The sequence below is a fragment of the Manis javanica genome, chromosome 3, assembly GCF_040802235.1.
Source record: "Manis javanica isolate MJ-LG chromosome 3, MJ_LKY, whole genome shotgun sequence".
NCBI lineage: Eukaryota > Metazoa > Chordata > Mammalia > Pholidota > Manidae > Manis > Manis javanica.
The window spans coordinates 113754963-113777002 of NC_133158.1; the positions used below are offsets into that span (position 1 = coordinate 113754963).

General features: G+C 38.6%; 1 protein-coding gene and 1 long non-coding RNA gene across 8 annotated transcripts in view; one reads left to right on the forward strand and one right to left on the reverse strand.

Annotated features, from left to right (window-relative positions):
• LOC140848434 (uncharacterized) overlaps positions 1–22040 on the reverse strand; it is a 110374-nt gene that overhangs the window by 59166 nt on the left and 29168 nt on the right. For 3 of the 5 annotated variants that reach the window (XR_012129278.1, XR_012129274.1, XR_012129275.1), the window contains exons 2-4: positions 16987–17289; positions 15062–15286; positions 10297–10375 (exon numbers count right to left, since the gene is read on the reverse strand). This is a non-coding gene — a long non-coding RNA (uncharacterized lncRNA). Of the gene's footprint in view, positions 1–8741; positions 8920–10296; positions 10376–15061; positions 15287–15442; positions 15574–16986; positions 17290–22040 lie in introns of those variants that run through there. The other 2 variants (XR_012129277.1, XR_012129276.1) reach the window with 2 other exon arrangements.
• Positions 1–22040, forward strand: part of LSG1 (large 60S subunit nuclear export GTPase 1) — a 43147-nt gene that overhangs the window by 9146 nt on the left and 11961 nt on the right. Inside the window, exons 6-14 of one of the 3 annotated variants that reach the window (XM_073231872.1) lie at positions 2726–2786; positions 3800–3976; positions 7926–8342; positions 10652–10753; positions 10888–11031; positions 12452–12575; positions 15130–15209; positions 17218–17391; positions 19702–20200. In XM_073231872.1, coding sequence (XP_073087973.1) covers positions 2726–2786; positions 3800–3976; positions 7926–8342; positions 10652–10753; positions 10888–11031; positions 12452–12575; positions 15130–15209; positions 17218–17391; positions 19702–19881 — 1459 coding nt within the window. In that variant the 3' untranslated portion in view covers positions 19882–20200. Of the gene's footprint in view, positions 1–2725; positions 2787–3799; positions 3977–7925; positions 8343–10651; positions 10754–10887; positions 11032–12451; positions 12576–15129; positions 15210–17217; positions 17392–18997; positions 20201–22040 lie in introns of those variants that run through there. The other 2 variants (XM_073231873.1, XR_012129273.1) reach the window with 2 other exon arrangements.

The following is a 22040-nucleotide window of genomic DNA, read 5'->3' on the forward strand; positions in this document are numbered from 1 at the left end:
TCCGAAGAGAAGTGGTAACAAGCTCTAAAATATTGAAACCTCTGCCTTGGGGGACTGTTCCCATCTGTACACTTAACTGTAGTTTTGGGGGGGGTGTTTAATTTTAGATTATCTCCTACTTCCTATATTGTCTAACTTACCTGTCTGTTTCTTTTTTTCTATTTATTCTGGTTTCTGACTTTTAGAACCCTTGCTCAGATGTCAAGTGATGTTTATTTTGTTCTTATATAGAAACAAAGTTACAAAGCTGATTGACAGGACTCCTGGTTTGGGTGGAGTTTGCTGTCTGGGGAACTTTGCTTTATGGTAACTGAGCAGAGATCAACTTTATTTTGTTTAAATCCCCCCAGATGTTAGCATCCTTAGGTATTTTCCCTCAGACCTGTCAATTTCTTAAAGAAGAGTGATCTGCCAAGAGTGGGGCTGAAGGTAGTGGAGTGGGGCTGAAGGTAGTGGTGTGAGGCGGAATGGCTTGGCCTGTTCTCTGTTTGGTATGTAAACATGTGTTTAATCCCTTTTTTTAGTCCAGTACCTCTTTCCCACCTGTGCTTGAGGTTCCAGTGCTGGAACCTCTCGGGTTCAGCGTCTCTGTAATAAACCTGAGCCTTTAGCCATTGGTGTAGGGGATGGAGATGTAGTTGCCTGACAGAATGGAACGGGATCAGACCTAAGAGTAGGGACTAAGACTGGTGTCAGTCCCATACATCCCCCTTGTCCTGAGAGCTTAGAGCTCATCCTTCTAACTGAGCTTTCTGAGCTCTGGGACATAACAGGCTGGCTTCTTAATTGGTGTGACAGTTCTTAGTTGCTGCTTTTCTGTCTTTCTCTTTGTCCTAATGAGTCTCAGACTTTAGTTTCATTTTTGTAAGTTTTGAAAGGAAACAGAGGTAACCATGAGTGTTGACTCGTCATGTTTTAACATGAAGACCTTTTCCATGCTTTTTATAAAGTCCTAACTAAGCAACAATATATCTCCAAGATAACCTGTACTTGTTGAAACTTAGCTTCAGTTGGATTGTAGTATTACATGCTATGTTTTGTTTTATTATGTGACCTTTCTCTTTTTAAAAGAGAGAACATGTTTCTCACTCAAGGAATATAATTTCTGGCACATGGAAGTGGTTCTGATTTATATAGAAATATTATTAATGAAGTGACTGCTGCTACATCTTTTAACGGGAAATATTTATTGATGTGCTCTGTACAGCAGATGTCACCTGTTTGGTAACAGGCTAGCTAAGCCATCTGCCTCTTTGATTTCAAGAGTAGTTATCAGAAAAGATTTGATATGTAATATGTCATGTTGTTGAAATTCAGTAAACTGCTGAGACACTGAGGGCAGAGCCCTCATTCCAGTAAGATAAGGCACTTCCATTGCATTGCATAAACCCTCTTGTATGTAGTTGGCACTTTGCATTCTAATTCAGCACACAAAGCAAGCTGTCTTAAAATTTAAAAATCAGTCTTCTTTTTTTACCTATTACTAGTGTTTCTAAACTGATTATTCTTTCTACATGTTTGGTAGGTAGACATAATATTTGTGGACCTTATAATTTTAGTTTATTGGGTATGTTGTACATTTTTTGCCATCATTCTTGAATTTACTGTTAAATCCTCACAACTTGAAGGTGGTAGATACTACCTTAAAGAAGAAATACTAGGACCAACTTAGAGAACTTAAAAACAATCCATAAATTAGTCTGTAAGTTTCTTTCAATCACACAATTTTGCTGGAAATTTATTCTGAAAGAAAATGCACTTTGTCATTGGTAAGCTTGATTTAATATATCCTTGGTGTTCAGTTTAGTTGCCCAAGAGTCATCTCAGAAAACGCTAACCAGTCTGGATTGGGGGAGACTGCTGTAAGGTGGTAGCACATCTGCCACTCATTTCCTTGCAGTGGCGGTCACAGCTGGCCCGTAAAGCATCTTTCCTAATCATAGACACTGAAGGAGAGAGGACCCTCCCAAAGAAGTGAAATAGTTACACTCGCAATGCTAAGCTGCTGTAGGCCCTACTAAATTTGTGAGGGATTTGAGGGGCCGGCCCACTGTCAGCTGCAGAAAGTTTTCTTACTCTTAACCTCTTCTTATATGTGGAAGAAGGTGGTTTTACCATTCCTGCTCCAATATGGTAAATATGTTGGTATTTGGCTGGTTCGTATTTTTGCCATGTAAACACATTCTTAGAACTCGTGGGTAATTATTATTAAATGTTTGCTTTCTCTTGCCAGCTGGCAAGAGATACAGGCTTTGATAGTGGCAGCTGTCATCAAGTGATTTACTATTTTTTTTGAGGCCTTAACACAAGCATAGATTAGGTACAGAATACACAGTAGACCTCACCTTGGATCTATATGTTTGGAATACTCTTTTATGTCACCAGGAGAGTTTACTAGAAGATACAGTTGAAGTTTTAGCAATGAAACATCATCAGAGTTCTCTAGGCCATGTAGCAGCAGGAGAATGTTATAATTATAAGCATGGACTCCGGTCCAGACTGCCTGAGTTCCTGTTCTGGCTCTATCACTTAGTAGCTGGTGACCTTGGACAACTTACTTAACTGTTCTAAGCTTCAGTTCCCTCATTATAAACTGGGGATAATTGTACCTTAAAGTTAAATATGTCAAGTGCTTAATATATGGGAAGTGTCTTCTACTGTTACCATATGGTCAGTGGTTCCTCTCACTTTACACTGATCAGTGTACCTTACATTTGTGTTTCAGTGATATTGTGGTCCAGATAGTAGATGCTCGAAACCCACTTCTGTTTAGATGTGAGGATCTGGTAAGTAAAGTGTGACCAGATTGAAACCTCAAGTCCTTGGAGCAGCAGTGGGAGGATAGCAGCTATCATCTGCAGAGGCACAAACAGTTACATGAACTTTCTCACTTTTAGTTCAGAAGCCACCTTGCTAATAGACATTTGTCAGTTTTCTAATTTTTTAAGAAATGTCGAGCAAAATGGCATTTTACTTATTTTAGCATAGTCCTGGTCCCTTTACTTCTTATCCATGCCATTAAGTGCTCTCTTCTCATACCTTAGTTATTACCTCCTATGGTATGTTACAAGTGAACGAAGTTCATAAAACACCACAGGCAATAATAATTAAGGTGTGAGGGTTATATGAAATATGTAATAGAGGCTTTGAATTAATAACACACTGTACACAAATGAAGTATTCCTATTTCTGTTTGAGGACTATAGTAGTAACACTACAGATTATTTCTAAATCCACTGGGGAATAACAAAGACTTTAATGATGAACTTTTAGGAAGTCACCTTTATACCTCTGGTGTATGTTCTAAGAATAGCTCTGTTTGGGAATTAATTTCAGTTACTGAGTCTTGTTCTTTTAGACTTCAAAAATGTTTTTTACATTAAAAGATGAGATTGTTATCGGCTATCATTTGGCTGAAGTATAGTCCCTTGCTGGCTGACAAATCGACTAGTTATGCCGTTCTTTAACTTTCTTTAAAAGAAACAATTCAGCATTATTAAAGAGAGGAACATCATTATTTAAAGAAAAAGAATGTCTTACTTGAACAGGGCAGGAAAGCATTTCTTGTTACCCTTTCCAGTTTCTTCTGTTAAGAGTATTTCTAAGTATATGTGGCCTAGCTCTTCAAAGCTTGCTAAAAGTGTCAGTAGAATGTACCATGATTAAATATCTTTAAATTAGGAAATATTTAAAATGGGGGACAGTAAAAACTTTCAATCATAGCTGGGGGTCTTCAGTATAATTAGCTTAATTTTTGCTTGCTTGAAGAGGCCTTTCTAAATATCTCTGTCTTGCCTAGGAATGTTATGTGAAGGAAATAGATGACAATAAGGAGAACGTTATTCTGATAAATAAGGCAGACTTGTTGACTGCTGAGCAGCGGAGTGCCTGGGCCACATACTTCGACAAAGAAAATGTGAAGGTTATTTTCTGGTCAGCTTTGTCTGAAGCCATTCAGCTGATTGGAGGGTCTAAGGTAATCTGGGGGACTTTTTCAGATTGGGTTTCAGGGAGGCTTTCAGTTCCTGATTAGTGTGCTTTGTTTGTTTTTCTTATCGGAGATTTGTGGGAATTCAGGGTGTTTGTTTCCAAAGTACTGTGATAATAGGATAGTGTACAGACAGATGAATCATAAGGTTACTTTCTCTGGTTTAGTAGTTTCCCATCCCCAGACCTTTGTGTTGCACACTGATAATAACTAACTTTTAACTTAAATTTAGGCAGGAAGTTGTAGAGGAAGTTTCATAATAACCTTATAATTGCTTTTAAGAGAAACCTGGTACAACTGAAGGGATGTACACAGAAACTTCTCAGGACTTGATTAGACTCTGAGTAACTGACTATAAAAAGAAATTAGTAATAAATCTTTGAGCCAATTAGAGACTTAGTAATATCTTTTTCTGCCCTCCATTCCATTTGTAGCTCCGGAGGAAGGGGGTTGCTCACCTGGGGCAAGTTCTGGATAAATTCAGTGAGACCAAAAAAAGGCAAGGGCAAGAAGTTGGGGGTAAAGGAGTTACCACATTTATTCTCACAGCAGTCACAGGCAGCTTGGTACACATGGCTGGCTCAAATGCGTTCCCCAGGCCAGCTACAGGGTCTGCTCCCCAGCATGAGCTTAATCCTCCAGGCAGTAGGTCTCAGCTTCTCCTCACTCCCTGCTCTCCCCATGGTGTACCACGCTCCCCGGTCCCACACTTGGGCCTAATTCTCCAGGAGCACTGGGACTCCAGGGCTCTCTCACTGCTCTCCCTGCGGCCCAGCTCCTTAGTCCTACGCTCTGGGAGCCTTGCTCCTATGCTCTGGGAGCAGCTCTCTGGGCAGGTCCCTGGTGACTGGAGAATGCCTCACCAATTACATAGCAGGAACACAGGCAGAGGAGAGAATGCGTGTTTCCTCTCTACCTCTCCCCTGGGCAGGTACTCCCGTGACTGACTAGCAGCTCTCTTGGTGGTAAACATACCATGAATGTGCAAGCATGCTCTTGTTATATACACAGTGAGTGCTATTAAGTCCAGGCAGGAATCCTGGTCAGAAAGTTCCATTTTCCCCACACTTTGATCTCTATTTTTCAGTCATCTATTGACTATTTAGTGTGTTGAGCTAGGTGCTATGAATACAGTACCCTCCCCTTGAGCTCAAGAGTTAGTGAGCTCTGACTCTGTGAAGGAATTCCTGTACCTCTGTGGCAAACAGTCATGTAATCTCTCTGTGACTACTTTGACAGAGACCAGGTAGTGCATTCTTTTTATCTCTATATTTAGAAAGTTCTTCAGTTCAGTGAAGCTAAGTCAGCCTCCATAACCTTTGATCTAAGGACTCTTCCTTTGTCCCCTTAGTTCTCTTCTGCAGACCATACATTTTCTGCTCTCCTGTTCATCACAGATGCCATCTCTGAGCAAAATATTTTTTGCTCAAAATGTTTTTTGATCTCTGAGTAAGTTTTTTCCTATGTTTTTACCTCAACCTAGGATAGTGATTTTGGGCCAAGGTAGAGTTCATTGTGGATGTGCAATCTGCTTTTCTCTCCTAGCTTTGAATCTGCAAATTTTGTGTGTTTACTCTTCTATATGTTCTTTCCAGTCATTGATAACATTGTTGAACACCTTAGCACCAAGGATAGAGCTCCACAACCTTTTGCATACTTAACTAAGCATACCTTTACAAGCATTTTAATCTGATGAATACAGGTATATTTTCAAAGATATAGCAGTAATCATTATTCTGTTATTAATATTGTTAATAAAAACTAACACATAAGAAGCTTATTCTCTGCCAGGGACCACTCACTATTCTAAACCCTTTGTATTTTTCATTCATTTATTCTTCTCAACAATAAGTATGTTTATTATCCTTATGTAGCCTGGCATAATAGTTTGTTCTCTTAACCATTATTCCTGTTATTTCAGATCTTTCTTGGAAGCCTATGTCTAGCTGAAGTTTTTGAATAAATAATAACACTGTCACTCAATCTAATGCACCAACCCAGTAACCCTATCAAAAATGGAAAAAGGATTAGTTTCAATGTCTGTACTTTTCCCGAAACTGTTAACCAAGAAATACATTCCAAAGAGGAATAGAATTTGTTTGCATGATCTGTTCTCAGGCAAGCCTTGTTGTGCCTCTTGTGGATGACTGGCTTCCTTTTAGGAATCACCAGCTAACTTGTGGGATTGTTCCTATATCAGAGTGGGTTAACAGTGTGTGGTTTATGGAAGATAGACTTCCTTCCTTTTTAAAAGTTAGGCCCTGTTTATTCCTCCCAAGTCTTCTGAAGTCTCTACTGTTATAATTTCCCAAGACAAAATCCCAGCTACCTTAGTGAGTCATATCTGTAATCACATCTTTCACTTGAGTATCAAACACAAGCTTACAGATATATGATGAACACTGTTTTCTTGCCTATATAAAGTTGGCTTCATCCTCTGTAGTTACTTGACCCCTTATTTTTAAAAATATCACATTTTTCAAGTTAAGTACCTTAGTTTTCTCTTCATCATCTGTTAATTGCACTGTGTTCCCCAAGGGATTGCCTTTTCCCTTTGTTTTCTTTTATATAACTAATACAAAGTCCTTTTGTTTATCAATTTTTCTGAACCTAAACTGCTTCTAGCCTTCATTTTCCTAATACATACCATGTTCAGTTCACATTGTTTTCTGTATTCTTCATATTTTGAAATGATTCAGAAGAGTTCACAATGAAGACACACTGTCGTCTTTACATTCAGTGCTTATTTATCATTGAAATTGCTTCTTATTCTGTGGTTTTGTTGTAAGCCATTTCTTTTTGAGTTGTCAGACATGATCATGATTCATACCCATTTCCCCTGACATTGTTTATATCCCTACTTTCCTAAAGTATAGGGTACCTGTTTAACTGAATTCATTGTGTCCTGTTCTGTGACAGTTACTCATTCTAACACAAGATTGTTTGGAAATGATACAAGGTTTGCATCATTTCTAAATCCAGTTCATCCTTGTTGATAGGAATTAGTTATACTCTGAATTGCCTTATTTCTGCTTTGCTACCAGTAGGAATCCAAAAAAATTACCGTGCCCATGAACAGTAAATGATTTTTATCTTCCTCTTTCCTAAAGAAAATCTTTAATTGGTGAGTAATCTCCACATACCAGGTTACATTTTATTGCTCCTGCCTTTCATACACTGGGAGCCCAGCTCCCATGGTGTTTTGATTCATTAAAGGCAATTATAAAAGAAAAGCAGTTTCTTTAAACATGCTAACTACTGTCTTTAAAAATGAAATATAAGAGGAAACTCAAATTACAAATTATACTCTTCTTGGCAGTATAGCACAGAGAAGACAAGTATTAACTCTATAGCATCTTACTACACTGATGGACAGTGACTGCAATGGTGTTGGTGGGGAACTTGATAATGTGGGTGAATGTAGTAACCACAATGTTGCTCATGTGAAACCTTCATAAGATTGTATATCAGTGATTCTTTAAAAAAAATTATACCCTTCTCGTTTTGTACAGAGAAGAAAATGTTAAATGTTTTATTTTTAATGAGAAATACTTTGTTTTATTCTACAACCCATTGCAAAATAATGTTCTGCCAAAGAATTCAGCTTGACATGGGCTTTTCTAAGCTCTTGCTTTCTCTAAAGATACCTATTATAAAAGTGATACATGTTATTTGTACAAAGTTCAGATAATACGGCAATGTTTAAAGTGAAGGTCCACCACCCTCCCCTCCCAGGAGGGCACCATGTTGATGTTTTGGTTGGGTCCTTACACTGAAAAGCTTATCTTGTTTCCTCCCTGAGTTCACCTGTTCTGGTCTCCTTTATAACTTTTCTTGTCCTCTGTTCGTCTTAGATAACCAACTCTGAGTATTGTCGCTAGAGTGAAAAGCTCAGTTGTTACACACTTAGGAACTTTTGTGTTTTTTATTTCATCAGGAAAAAGTAAATGGAGATGCTGGAGAAGCCAACAAAACTGAGTTTGAAAACTCCAGTTGCACCAAGGCTGAAATCCCACACAATGAGACTGCACCTCTCCTAGGCAGGGATTCTCTCTTCCTTAGTGAAGTTGCTACTAGCGATGAGAACGACAGTGAGTATGAGGACTGTCAGGAGGAGGAGGAGGAAGATTGGCAGACATGTTCAGAAGAGGATAGCAACCCTGATGAAGGGGCCTGTGGCTGGGACCGGAAGGAAACCAGGACTGTGGGTTCTGAGACCCAGGGTAGGAACACCCTGCAGAAGAGGCAGACACACAATTTTAGCCACCTGGTGTCAAAGCAAGAATTATTGGAGATCTTTAAGCAGCTACACACTGGGAAGAAGGTGAAAGATGGGCAACTTACTGTTGGATTGGTAAGGTGAAATATGTCCAAAGATTATTAACATGAGTATCTTTATTTCCCATCCATTGGTAGCTACACTGGAACCCCAGGGACTAGTCAGGTGTCTGGCATCATAAAGAACATCATTGCCCTCTGTTTCCCACTGGCATAATGACAGTAGGCAGAGTGATGGGTAAACACCAGCTCAATAGAGTGAACTTCCTCAAGGCTTATATTGGGTACATCCCTGTTCATATTATCTTACCAGTTTCCTTCCAGTTCAGTCTATCTGTCATGTGGCTTACCAAGAGATACTAGAAGAAGAGAGCTTTAAAGGTTGTCTTCAGACTTCCAGGCCAATGTTTTTACCTTCTCCTCTAAGTGTTTGGCATCCTGTGATCTTGCCAGTTTATACTGCAAATGTTCCAGAAGTATACTAGGGAGAATCCCAACATCTTGGGGCCAGGCAAAATACAACACATACATAACCACTACAAAAGGGAAAGGAGATCACATCTTTAGCTACATATACCCTAATTCCAAAAGCAGCTATGACAAGTGGCCAGACCCTGGAGGAAGACAGCGTGACTCCATGTGCTCCATCTTACCTAAGGGATTATAAGATGTTAGGATATTTATTCTAAAGATCTGCATCCAGGACAATGAAACAGTGATGGAAAGTAGATCATGGCAGGTTTAAAGTCTTCAGGCTCTTAAGTTATATGCCAAGTATTGCTATTCCTATCATTTTGAGCCACCACCATCCTCCCCTCCCAACATCCAAAAAAAACAAACCTTAAAATGACTAGTAGATAGACATTTTATCTAGTCTGCTAGTTTAAAGAGTTGTCTCTGGAATCAGACCTAAGTGTAATCCCCAGTTCTACAGTGGAACTAACTTACTTTCTCTGAACCTCATGAAAGTTATTAATCTCTCTCAGCTTTAAGCCTTCATTTCTTTAAACTTTTGCCAAAAAAGTCATTTTCCAACAGAAAACCAAACTTGCCTACAAGTTTATTTCTCACATTTATGGGACTGCTAAGCAGCCTATTTCTGCATTTCGTACTGAAGAAATCCTGAGAATAGGTTAATTTACTCATTTTACATGTATTGATCACCTACCACATACCAGGCATCCTTCTGGGCCCTAGCAATGTATCAGTGGACAAACAGACATAATCCCTACCATTTAGAGCTTGTAATTCCAAGACTGATGAATGTTGAAGAGGAGAAAATTCAATACCCTATGGAAGTATGTAGTGAGGGAGTCTGATCTATGGGGAAGGAGATGACAGCAACAAAAGCCACACCCCAAACAAATAATATTTAAACAAACAATAATGCATCATGTAATCAGATACAAACACATTAGGAGAATATTGAAATTAATGAACAGTTATCTGAAATCTTAATGCAAGAAGTTGCACCTTACATTTATGTGAGGTATTGGCAAGGGAAAATGGAAGAACATTCCAAATAAACAAAAGGTAAATGTTAAAGCAAAGCTCCAGGAATGGAAAGTGTATTTGTGGAATGGCAAGTGACTGAGGGGCCCAAGTGTGAAGACTATAGAAATGGGAGGTTTGGGATTTTATATTCAAGGAGATAGGTATTTATAATCTTGCAGGCACATTGATGGAGGATTCTTGGAACAGTGTTAAGAGAGGGAATTGGATTTGGTGACGTGAAGGAAAGCCTAAGAAAAAGCTGGATCGAGTGTGGCATGATTTGAGTAAAAGTTTGCTTGTCATTTTATGTGAGACCCTCCTTGAATCCTGTATATAATCCTGTTTGATCTGACACAACATGAAATTTCAGATGTATTGATGGTGTTGGAGGAGAATCAGATGGGAAAGACTGGATGTTGTCTCACCCTGAATCCAAGAGTAATTTAAGAGTTTTAGTAGCTTGTTAACCCATTTACAGTTTTTAGCTAGCAAGATAGAAACTTGCTAATAAGTTACTATAATTTTAAAATACTTACATGTTGTGATGATTAAAGTATCTGTCTGATGTTCACCTTCATCCACAGTGTAGAAGATACAATGGAATCACTGAAACACCTGTAGATGGGGCAGTGTGGAGGGAACCGGAAACAGAGGGATAAGGTTTACTGTAACATCCACTGTTACTCCATTAAAAAGCTGTTCTTAGCTTGACTGTTTATCACTGGAGACATGTGAATAAATACACTCACACTATGGGGGGGAAAGGTCTGTCAGCAAACAGCATCTGTTTCTAAGCAAGCAGACACTTAGGCTAGTGGTGCCACTATTTATGCAGTATCTTTGGATCTTTGAAAGATGTACTGGTAACAGTAACTTCTGAGTCTCTTCTAGGTGGGCTACCCGAATGTTGGTAAGAGTTCAACAATCAACACCATCATGGGCAACAAGAAGGTATCTGTGTCTGCCACACCGGGTCACACCAAGCATTTTCAGGTATTTCTACAGCATCAGTCTCTTATTTCCTTCTCAACCAGTTCCCCCCTGTGGCTATTTTCCTAAATTCTTTGCCACTCATGTGCTGCTGTTTCCCCTCCTCTGCTCAGCACAGCCTCTTCCTTGTCTTTCAGACTCTCTATGTGGAACCTGGCCTCTGCTTATGTGACTGCCCAGGCCTGGTGATGCCGTCCTTTGTCTCTACTAAGGCAGAGATGACCTGCAATGGAATCCTCCCAATTGACCAGATGAGAGATCATGTCCCACCTGTGTCACTAATATCCTTTCTACTTTGCTGAGACTGGTTGTTATGTATATATTAAGGTTTCAGGTTTTGGATATTGCCTTGCATTTGATGAATTCATGTCTGATATCTTAAGAATGGAAAATCTAAAATGCTTATCAGTGATCTCCCTAAGTTTGTGCAGTGAGACAGCATCAGAACTTCAGCATTAGAGCCTTATATCCTGACAGCCGTGCATGTGGCCTGGTGACAGTGCAGGAGCCCAGGCTTTGGATCTCAGCTTGGAGTTGCCAACTGGTTTGAATCCTGATGCTGCCATTTGGGCGACCTTGCTAAGCTTGCCTAACCTTGCAGAAATTTTCCTTTTCTATAAAATGTGGGTAATAATAGCTACTTCACAGTTGATTGTGAGAATTCAATCATTACAGCTGCATGTGTACTATGTGCTTTACAAAGTATTTACCAAATAATATCTTGTTTAATTCTTAAAACAAGCACCTTACCCTTGAGATGTGTACTGCTGTTACTGTTGTCATTTCCTCAAACTTGAGGAAACTGAGGCACAGAGAAGTTAAATAATTTGCCTGAGATCTCAGTAGGAGCACATTAGGAGCTCTGTTGCCTCTGCAGCATAAGTTAACTTACATAAAACGTCTAACATAGTTTCTGGCATGATGAAGACAGATCTGTTAAGAACTGCATTGTCTAAGATTTTACCCTATTTGCAAGCTAACAAGCTGGTCTGTTACTGTTCCGTGGATGCTGGCAGAAAACAGGCAACTCCATGAAAGTGGTACACTGATATTTTTGTTTATAAGTGGACAAAATTTCGGTTCCAGTACAGTTCTTGACAGGATCCTTAATGACTATACTTAAGGCCACAGCTTTTTGTTTACCCCAACTTGTTTTCTCTCTAAATAGGAAATAATGAGTAAGAGTTCACCTACCAGGATAAATAGAACATAGTATGCTGTTAAAATAGAATACTGTATATATAGTTGTTTAAAAGAATGCACTGAATCTACCTATAGCACATGAATGTTCTGTGGTCTAAGACGGAATGTTGTAAATGACTTAAGAAAAATCTGAGTAATTAGACAAGGAAGGAAAAAAACAATCTCTCCTTGCATAGTTGTAAGGATTAGAAACAGACTCTTTGTCCCTTATCTCTGAATTAGGATCATCTCAAATTTTTAGTTTACTTTTTACCTAAGTAAGATCAAATTAAGATCTATTTCAGAGATAATTATTGTGAAAGGATCACTTGGAAGTGATCATGGGTGCATAGGCTTTGTTTAAAAGAAACAGTCCTTTAACAAATAACTATACTTCTCTTTTGGAGATGTGAGGTTTTGGTCATACAGCTACTGAAGAACTCTGTTCTTAAAAGCATGTGCCAGGTGCCATGGGAAGGAGGGGGTCAGTTCAAGAAATAGATTCCTTGACAAGCTTATGTTTGCCAGAATATTCCGAGACATGTTTTAGAAGCTACCTATGGCATTAGTATCATAAAGCCTAGAGAAGATGAAGATCCCCATCGACCTCCAACATCAGAAGAACTGTTGACAGCTTATGGATGTGAGTTGTGATTTATTTTAAAACATGAAAAAATAATATAGTTAATAAGATAAGTATTCCTCTGCAAAAATATAAATTCAGAATTTCTCCCTACCATTGGTCATACCATCTTTCAGGGTTGATGCTTCTGTTCTCTTTGTTGGCCTCACCTACAGACTGGCCTCCAGGTAGTTGATTTGGTGATATTTCAGGGTCTAGCAGTAAAGGAGGGAGAGCTGACTGCTACCTGAGTGGTATTTTTACTTCAATGCATTAAATTCTTTTTAAAGTTAGAGAGGGAGATGCTTTGTATCCCTTGCCTCTTCTCCAGGTCTGCCTTTTCATGTAGAACTCTATCTCTAGGGAGATACATGTCTTCCCATGCTCTCCTGGTCTCCTTTCTTTCATAGGGATTCCAGGGCCTGTCCACAGCTATCACAAGCTTCTAGAGAAAGAGCCCTTAGGACATTTACTGCTTTGATGGTACCCAGCTGCAGACACGGGTTCTGATTTAAGGCTCTGTTGGCTCTTTCTGGAGTTTCCTCCCAAATGGGAGAAAGGGGATGTTGGGAAAAGAAGCAAATACTTGGAGAATTTCTTGAGTATTTTGTTTCTAAACCCAGTTTGACTGCCTTGTGAAATGATTCTCTGCAGTAAATGGACTTTTCATTTAATCTTTCGAACTTCCTTTCATATCTTCATGATTACAGAAACCATGGGGTATTTAGGCTAGTAACACATAAGAAAATTGCAGTAAAATAAATGGTAATGAAACCCCATATGCATCTTAACTAGTTTCCAATGGAAAATACTTTTTTTGAGTGTTTATTGTTTATTTTAATACTCTTCACTTGATTATTTTTTGTATTTTTCCAAAAAGGCTTATCAGAATGGGGTAGGAGAGTTGTGAGAGGAGCATCAGAACACAGGGCCCTCAGAGATTGGGACAAAGAGGAGCTTGGTTAGGACAGACAAAAAACATCCTCCTTCCCCTCCGTCAGTCCCTTGTAAGCCTTATTTAAGCCCACAACTGTACCACCACCATGTTTTACCACCCCAGTTCCACATGGGAGTTACCTTTACCTACCATTTCTCCAATTGACTTTGATTTTTAGTCAGCTTAAATACAAACTTTTAGGTGGTCCAGGAGGAACCCATGTCTACCTAAAGAAATAGCAATGTTAGAAACATTTCCATGCATGTGTGGCTTGCCTTTACAGGAATTGCCACCAGGTGGGAAGGAGTTTGGGTTATTTGAGTATTTACTGGTAAGAAAGGATTTGATCTGAATAGTGCTTAAGTCAGGCCTTGAATATATCTCATTTGAGAGACACTACGGAGGATAAATACTCAACACTTAATGGTAAGACTGGTATAGGCACAAAAACCTAAAACTAGAAGAGATCCTAAAGATCACCCTAGCTTTCATCTCTCTTTTTTTAAGACATATATTCTGAAATCAGCATGAAATGACTTGCCCACCTGACCTTGGGTTAGTGGCATAGCAGCAGAGTGAGAACCCAGATTTCCTAATCCAGACCTCTCTCCAGTACAGTAGCCTGAAAGATGGGGAGAGGTAGAGCTCTACCAAACTTCCTATTTGATTTGACTTTCAGATAAAAATATTAAGAGTCTTAAGATTTTTCATCTAATTCTATCCGATAAAATCAGAGTAAGGGAAAAGCCAGTTTGTAAAAAATGGATGACTTACACATGTAAAGTATGTAAGATCACCATCTGCGGGTCTATACAGATTAGTCCCTGACAGTTCATTTTAAAAGACATGGTAAATACTACCATTTTAATTTGTGTTTCTTTGAATACTAGTGGAATTGAGCATCTTTCCACATTTGTTACCCATCTATATTTCCTTTTTTCCTTGCTTGGATTTGGTACTTGTGAAAGTATTTCCTATCCCAATAGGATAACATTTTTCCTGTAGTATCTTGTTTTTTAATACCTTTAGATTTTTAATCTACCTGAATGGATTTTTGTATATGGTGTGACCTAGGCTTCTATTTTCTTCTAGACTAAAAGAGCCAACACAAAAACTATTATGTGAGGAATCTGAGTTCTGAACCCAGCTAGTTTGTCAAAGCCCATGTTCTTAAGTACTGGGCCCCCTTTCTGCCTCTAATTGAGTAGTATTAGAGGGATCTTTGTTGCATATGTGGGAAACTGGAAAAAGTCTAGGTACATCATTACATAAGAAAACTTGCTCTGTTGCTTTTGGCTTTGCTAGTAATATTGACAACATAGCATTCTACAAGTTGATTCTATGAATATTTAAAATCAAGAGTGGAAGAAATCACTGGAGTAGAGAGAAATTGAACATGTCCGTCACCACTTGGTGCTAGGATATTAGATATAACAATATGGTCTAGTCTCCTGGATTATCAAGTATTTTTAATAATGCTAACCAAAATACCTTCCACAATGATAATTGAAAAACCAAGACTAAAGTTGAATAGTTAATGTGGTAGCAGTAAGGACTAAATTTCCATTACCTCATTTGACTTTGTTGTGATGTTTTGTCTTCTAGCTTAGGTTTTGCAAAATTCATTTCTCTTCACAGATATGCGAGGATTCATGACGGCACATGGTCAGCCAGACCAACCTCGGTCTGCACGCTATATCCTGAAAGATTATGTCAGTGTAAGTGCACCTTGCTTCTTCTTGCTCTTCAGTAAGCAGGCCTCTGTCTCCACAGTGTGTTCTTAGGTAATGGCAACCTGTTCAGTTGTAAAGGGGATATTTTCTGTTGAGATTGTCTTATAACTGGAGTTATATAGTCTTGGTCTAAGGAAGCTAGCATCATATAAATAAATCATTGAACTGACTGACAGCATAATATGAGAGAGAGATGAAGATCTCTGAATATCTCTTACCAGTAAAAATGGTAAATTTGTGCCTCTGGTATTTCTATCTCCTACAGCCTTTTGCTTGTTTCTATTGCAGCTGTATCACAGTCTTCCTTGTAGTATTGGTGTTTATATGCCTTTCTTTCTCCATATATTATCTAGCAACAATAATAATCATAGATAACATGTATTCAAAGCTTGACCTGCTAAGAATAGTTCTAAATGGCTTATATGTATTATCTCATTAAAATTGCATGCCTTAACTATTGTCATGTTGCAAATCAGGACATGCTAAGTGTGGGTTTTCCTCATCAGTAAAACCAGAATTAATAGTACCTGTTTTAGGATTATTAGGGAAAATAAATGAGAACAATGTGTTTGTGGAGACACACACACACACACACACACACACACAATAAATGAGAACAATGTGTTTGTGGAGACACACACACACACACACATACACACAATAAATGAGAACAATGTTTGTGGAGACACACACACACACACACAAAGCTCAGTTTCTGGTGTTTGTGGAGACACACACACACACACACACGCACGCACGCACGCACACACACACACACACACACACACACCCCTAAGCTCAGTTTCTGGTACATATTTAGCCCCAATAATTTATATGCATTAAGCTTAATTCTTTATACAGGTAAGCATTACAGGGCCCTAGTGATCACTGGTTGTGGGGATTTGGCTGCATTTCCTCCTCTTCATACCACATCAGTGGAGCTCTGAGAGTATAGAAATGAAAGTGGGCAGCCATATTCTCTTGCCTTCAATTCAGAAAGAAAGTAGTTAATAAAATATTTGTGTGGGTGGATAAGTTATTATTTATTCACTTACAAAACTGGACTATGGGAAGACACTTACAACCATCCAGTTTTAAATCCTACCATTTACAACATGGATGGAGCTAGAGGGTATTATGCTCTGAAATAAGCCAGGCAGAGAAAGACAAGTACCAAATGATTTCACTCATTTGTGGAGTATAACAACAAAGCAAAACTGAAGGAACAAAGCAGCAGCAGACTCACAGACTCCAAGAAGGAACTAGTGGTTACCAAAGGGGAGGGGTGGTAGAGGGTGGGTGGGGAGGGAGGGAGGGAGAAGGGGATTAAGGGGCATTATTATTAGCACACATAATATAGGTAGGTCACAGGGAAGATAGTACAGCACGGAGAAGACAAGTAGTGACTCTAGCATCTTACTACGCTAATGGGCAGTGATTGCAGCGGGGTGTGTTGGGAGGAATTGATAACATGGGTGAATGTTGAAACCACAGTGTTGCTCATGTGAAACCTTTGTAAGATTGTATATCAATGATATCTTTAAAAAAAACATTTTTTGGGTGTTTATGGTGGAAAGTAGAAAACTTGCACCCAGGAACAACTGCAACCAGCCATTTTACGGTCATACCATCGAATAGTGTCCTGGTTTTCATTTTGGAAAATATTCATAAGTATAATCGTATATAGGCATACTGAAGAATACTTTTGTAGAAATGTAAACAAGGTAAAAAGGAGCTCAGAGAAGAAAGATTTCATTCTCACCTGGGGGTTCTGGAAAGAGCTAGACTTCTAGAGCACTTTAAGGACCATCTTCACATCTTACCTAGAACTCTTCAGATGCAGTTGACCAAAACTCAGTGCAGCTGGCTTGATCCAGAAGGCAGCTCTGCCAGAGTGTGCCTGGTTGGAGATAACTTCTGTGAGAACTTTTTATTGGTCCTGGGCTAATACAGATGGCACTTGTGTGAACTGTTACTCATGTGGTCTTCGTAGGGCAGACTTCTGTTCTGTCATCCTCCTCCTGGAAGAGATCCTGTGACCTTTCAGCATCAGCACCATCTACTCCTAGAGAATAAAACGAATGGTGGTGAAATAAGAATACAACCAGGAAGAAATAAGAAAGCAAAACAGATTGAAAATGTAGTTGATAAAACATTTTTCCATCAAGTAAGTTTTAAAGTTTTTCCTTTAGCTTCTGATCCAACACATTTTTTATTGTATAATAGTTTCATTGCAATATGCATTCAAGTACCATGAAATTGACTCCTCTAAAATGTACAATAATTTATAGCATCTTCACAGAGTTGTATAACTGCCACCACTAATTTTAGAACATCTTTATCATGCCAAAAAGAAACCCTCTGCCCATTAACGTTCACTCCCCAATCCCTGCCAATTACTTATCTACTTTGTCTCCATATAAATTTACCTATTCTGGACATTGCATTATAAATGAATTCCTTCACTCTGAGGTCTTTATGACTTTTAACTTAGCATAAGGAATTCAGTGTTCATCCATGTATTGGTACTTCATTCCTTTTTATTGCTGAATAATATTCCATGGAGAGAGAGAGTATGTGTGTGTATACCACATTTTGTTTATCCATTTATCAGTTGATGTACATTTGGATTGTTTTTGTCTATTATGAATAATGCTTCCATGAACACTCATGTGCAAGTTTTTATGTGGACATTTATTACCTGTTCTCTTGGATAATTGTAGGAGTGGGGTTGTTGGGTCATATGCCAACTGTGTGTTTAGCATTTAAGTTACTGCCAAACTTTCCAAAGTGGCTGCACTATTTTATATTCCCACTAGCAATGTGTGAGGGTTCTGATTTATCCACATCCTTGTCAGTATTTATTTTCTGGGTTTTTTTGTTTTGATTTGGTTTGGTTTGTTTTTTTAGCCATCTTACTGTATGTGAATTGGTATTGCCTGATTTTGATTTGTTTTTCCCTAATGACTAATGTCAAGCATATTTTTACATGCTCATCGGCACATGTATGTCTTCTTTGGAAGAATGTTGTTGAGCTGTAAAAGTTCTTTATATCTTATGGATATAAGCCTGTATCATAGTAATGATTTGCAAATTTTTTCTCCCGTTTTAGAGGGTTGTCTTTTCTCTGAATCAACACGTTTTAATAACTTAGTTTTTTTATATCATACTTACAGTTTGTATACAGCATTTTAAATGAAAAATTTATGTGCAGAACAGTTAAATCCTATTGTATAATTACTATATTTTTAAACACTTTTGTGACTGCTAGAGCCCAAAAAAATGGGGAGTGGGGAAGCTATATCCAGAGAATGCTTCGCTCTGTATTTATATGGTGCCTTGTGTGCCTCACACATGGAGCCTGTGCTAAGGCAGGCCAAGCAGATACTACATTTGTTTTAAATGGCAAAGCTGGGATAGAACTTAGATTGTATTGGCTCCTAGGTTGAATTATTGCCAAGTCTGCCGATATTTATAAGAAAATATACCAGTATTAGAAAGATTACATTCTACTACTTGGACCTACATCATACAGGACATTTAAGTTGAAGTTTTTGAGTATTTTGTTTCTCAGTCATGTATAAGAAAGCTAAAAACCTACAGTTAATTATAATAACTAAGCTTTAACCTCTAGAGTAATATTTTATTATAAGATTATGAGATATTGCTTTACACTTATAAATCATATTAGATTTAAGGTTTTTTTTGGTAAGTGAACTTAAAATTTGTTTATTTCCTTTTTTGTTTTGTTTTCCTTTTCTGAAAATCACTAGTTTACAAAAACTTTTATGAACACTCACTATGTGCTAGCTATTCACATAGGACCTGGGATACCAAAATAAGACACAATTATTGCTTTCAGGGAAATCACATTCCAGCAAAGGGAAGATGGGCAATGACAAGTAATATGACCTGTTAGGTCTGGGACAGAAGTATAAGTCAAGTACTTTGTGGACCCAGATGGTGAGCAGTTTATCTTGAGACTGGGAGCAGTGTGACTGAGTGAAAGCTAGAGAGGAAGTGATATTTAAGGTGGACTTGGGACAAATAAAAATGTGCCTGTTGGAAGGAGTTGTAAGAGCCAGATTTTCAGGTAGGAGCAGTATGAACAAAGGCATAAGGATATGGGAGTGTGGGTTTTCTCAGTAGAGAGCCTGTGCTGTGGGTGGCCTTGGGTGCTGGTGATAAAGAATGCAGAGTCAGTTGTAACCAAATTTGAATTGAGGCAGGTTGAGTTTTGGTAGCAAGATAGAGATTTCCAGAAAATAGCATTTGGGGTCTAGCTATAGATGGTATTTGAAGCTATGGGACTAAGCAAAGTTGAAGAAAAAGAAGATGAACTGAAGACAGAATGCTAAGAGATTTATCACTTAAGGCATGGAAGAAAAAGACCAGTGAAGGAGATGGAAGTCCACTTTCTAAGAGTTCTCCAGAAGTAATACTGTGCTGGGATCTCACTATTTCTCTAAATTCCTAGGAAAATGTGAGAGCTTTGACCAAAGGAGTCCAGGCTGTTATGGGCTACAAGCCTGGGAGTGGCCTGGTGACCGCAGCTGCTGTGAGCTCTGAGGGCGGGGCTGGGAAGCCCTGGAAAAAACATGGTAACAGAAATAAAAAAGAGAAAAGTCGCAGACTCTATAAGCACCTGGATACGTGAACCGGGCCTCTGACAGAAATGGCGTCTGCCCTGTGCGCCTGGGAAGGACCAGAAGCTGCTCGATGCCCACGCTGCTGCAGAGGGGCCCCTGCTTGCACAGCTCACCCACACCCAGCAGTCAGCATCGAAACTGAGGGGCTCCTTGGGACAGCTACTCTAATGTAATCACCGTGGAGCCCCAGAAACTTACTCCTATAGAAGGCTCCGTTTAAGATGAGGGAATGAGTGATGTATATTTGTTAGTGTGAACAAATACACAAATGTATGCTGACTTATAAGTGGGGAGTTTTTTGAAAAGATATTAAAATTGTTGTCACTACCATATGTTTATTGGTTTACATAAATACCATTTGGACATTCTACATTCTTTAAACAGTTCTAATTTCCCAAAACATGATGGGTTTTAGGTGGTTTCTTTTTGAGTACATTATTTAGATTAGCCATTCTCAATCTCACATACCCAACACACTCCTGATGTGGCGGAAGACACATCAGATCTTGGAATGGTGGGCTGGCATGTGTAGTTTTTAAAAGGCCCCAGAGAGCATTACCATCTATACTGAAAATCACTATCAATGGAAGTCATTACAGAAGGAACCATGTGTTTTTCTGCAGCTAACCCACAGGGAGTTTAATCAGTTTTTTGTTAGGGCTTAGGGATCCCTGTTGTCCTTAGTACTTAAAAATCATTGAGTAATATGACGGCAGTTTACCTTTTATAGTCACCTTTAGAATAAAAACACTGTGGCTTGTGTCAGCCTTTGATTTCTTCTCTTCTGTCTCCCTTTTTCTCCTAGCCTCATTATTCTCTTAACTCAGATCCTTACCTTATTTTATGTCATAGATATTTTAAGAAATCTGATGGACGTTTGGATGCTTTCTCCAGAAAAATGCACATTCCCACATACACGGTTCTACAAAATGCACCAGAAGATCACAGACCCTCCAAGTTCATCCATGAATTCACAATTAAGCCTTGTCTTTAAATGACCATAATGTACTTGATATATTTTTGAATATGTTATATCTGAGGAACTAAAAAATTACATTTGTTCATTCACTGAATAAATATTTAATGACCACCTGCCATGTGGCAGGAAGGACAGTCTAGAGAATGACAACAGCAGTAGGGCCCTGAAGCAGGCGGGTGCACTGCAGGATGGATTAGAATAGCTAATCCAAATAATGTACTACATCCAGGACCTGAAAGCCTGTGAAGGGACTCTGGGTGTTTTCTGGAAAGCAGTGGGTAACCATGGAGGGTTTGTACAGGTGAAGAATGAAGTGTTCTGATTCTTCATTTAAATATCAGGTGAAAAGTTACTTCAGATCAGATCTGAGGTAGAGGAAGCAAAGCTGAAATGTTCTAAAATTGTGTTCCTCCAGGCTTCCAGTTTTTCCCTTTTATCTGAGTGACACAATTTAAGTAAAAGGCTCATGATAGAATAGGAATAAGCATTGCCATGTGAAAACATACTTTGTTCCATTTATTGAAGAACAGACACAGGCATATGGCAAACTTTATACTGAATGGACAAAGCATGTTTTCAATTTTGCTTTAGTGATTGTGTAATACCAAAACAGACTTAGAAAAATAGAAATCATGTGCTTCCATGCTGTTATTTTTTAACAGCTTTATTGAGATAATTCACATACCATACAAATTTACCAATTTAAAGTGTACAGTGCAATGGTTTTTAGTATATTCACAGACTTGTGCAACCAATTCATAATCAATTCTGCATAAAACCAAAAAAGAAGCCTAGTACCTTTTAGCCCTTGGCCCCCAATCCTGTCATCTGCCTAGGCCTAAGCCACCACTAATCTACTTCATACATAGAGTAGCCTCTTTATGTTTCATATAAATGGAATCATATACTATCTGAACTTCTGTGACTGGCTTTCACTTAACCTAATATCTTCAAGGTTCATGTTACAGCATCTCTCAGCAATTTATTGCTTTTTATTGCTAAATGAAATTCCATTGAGTGAGTTTCGTACATTTTGTTTATCCACTTAATAGACATTTGGGTTTCCACATTTGGCTATTACAAGTAATGCTATGAGCACTTGTGTTAAAACATGTTTGTGTGGACACAGGTTTTCAATTCTCTTGAATATATAGGAGTGGACTGCTATATATTTAAACTTCAAGCAGT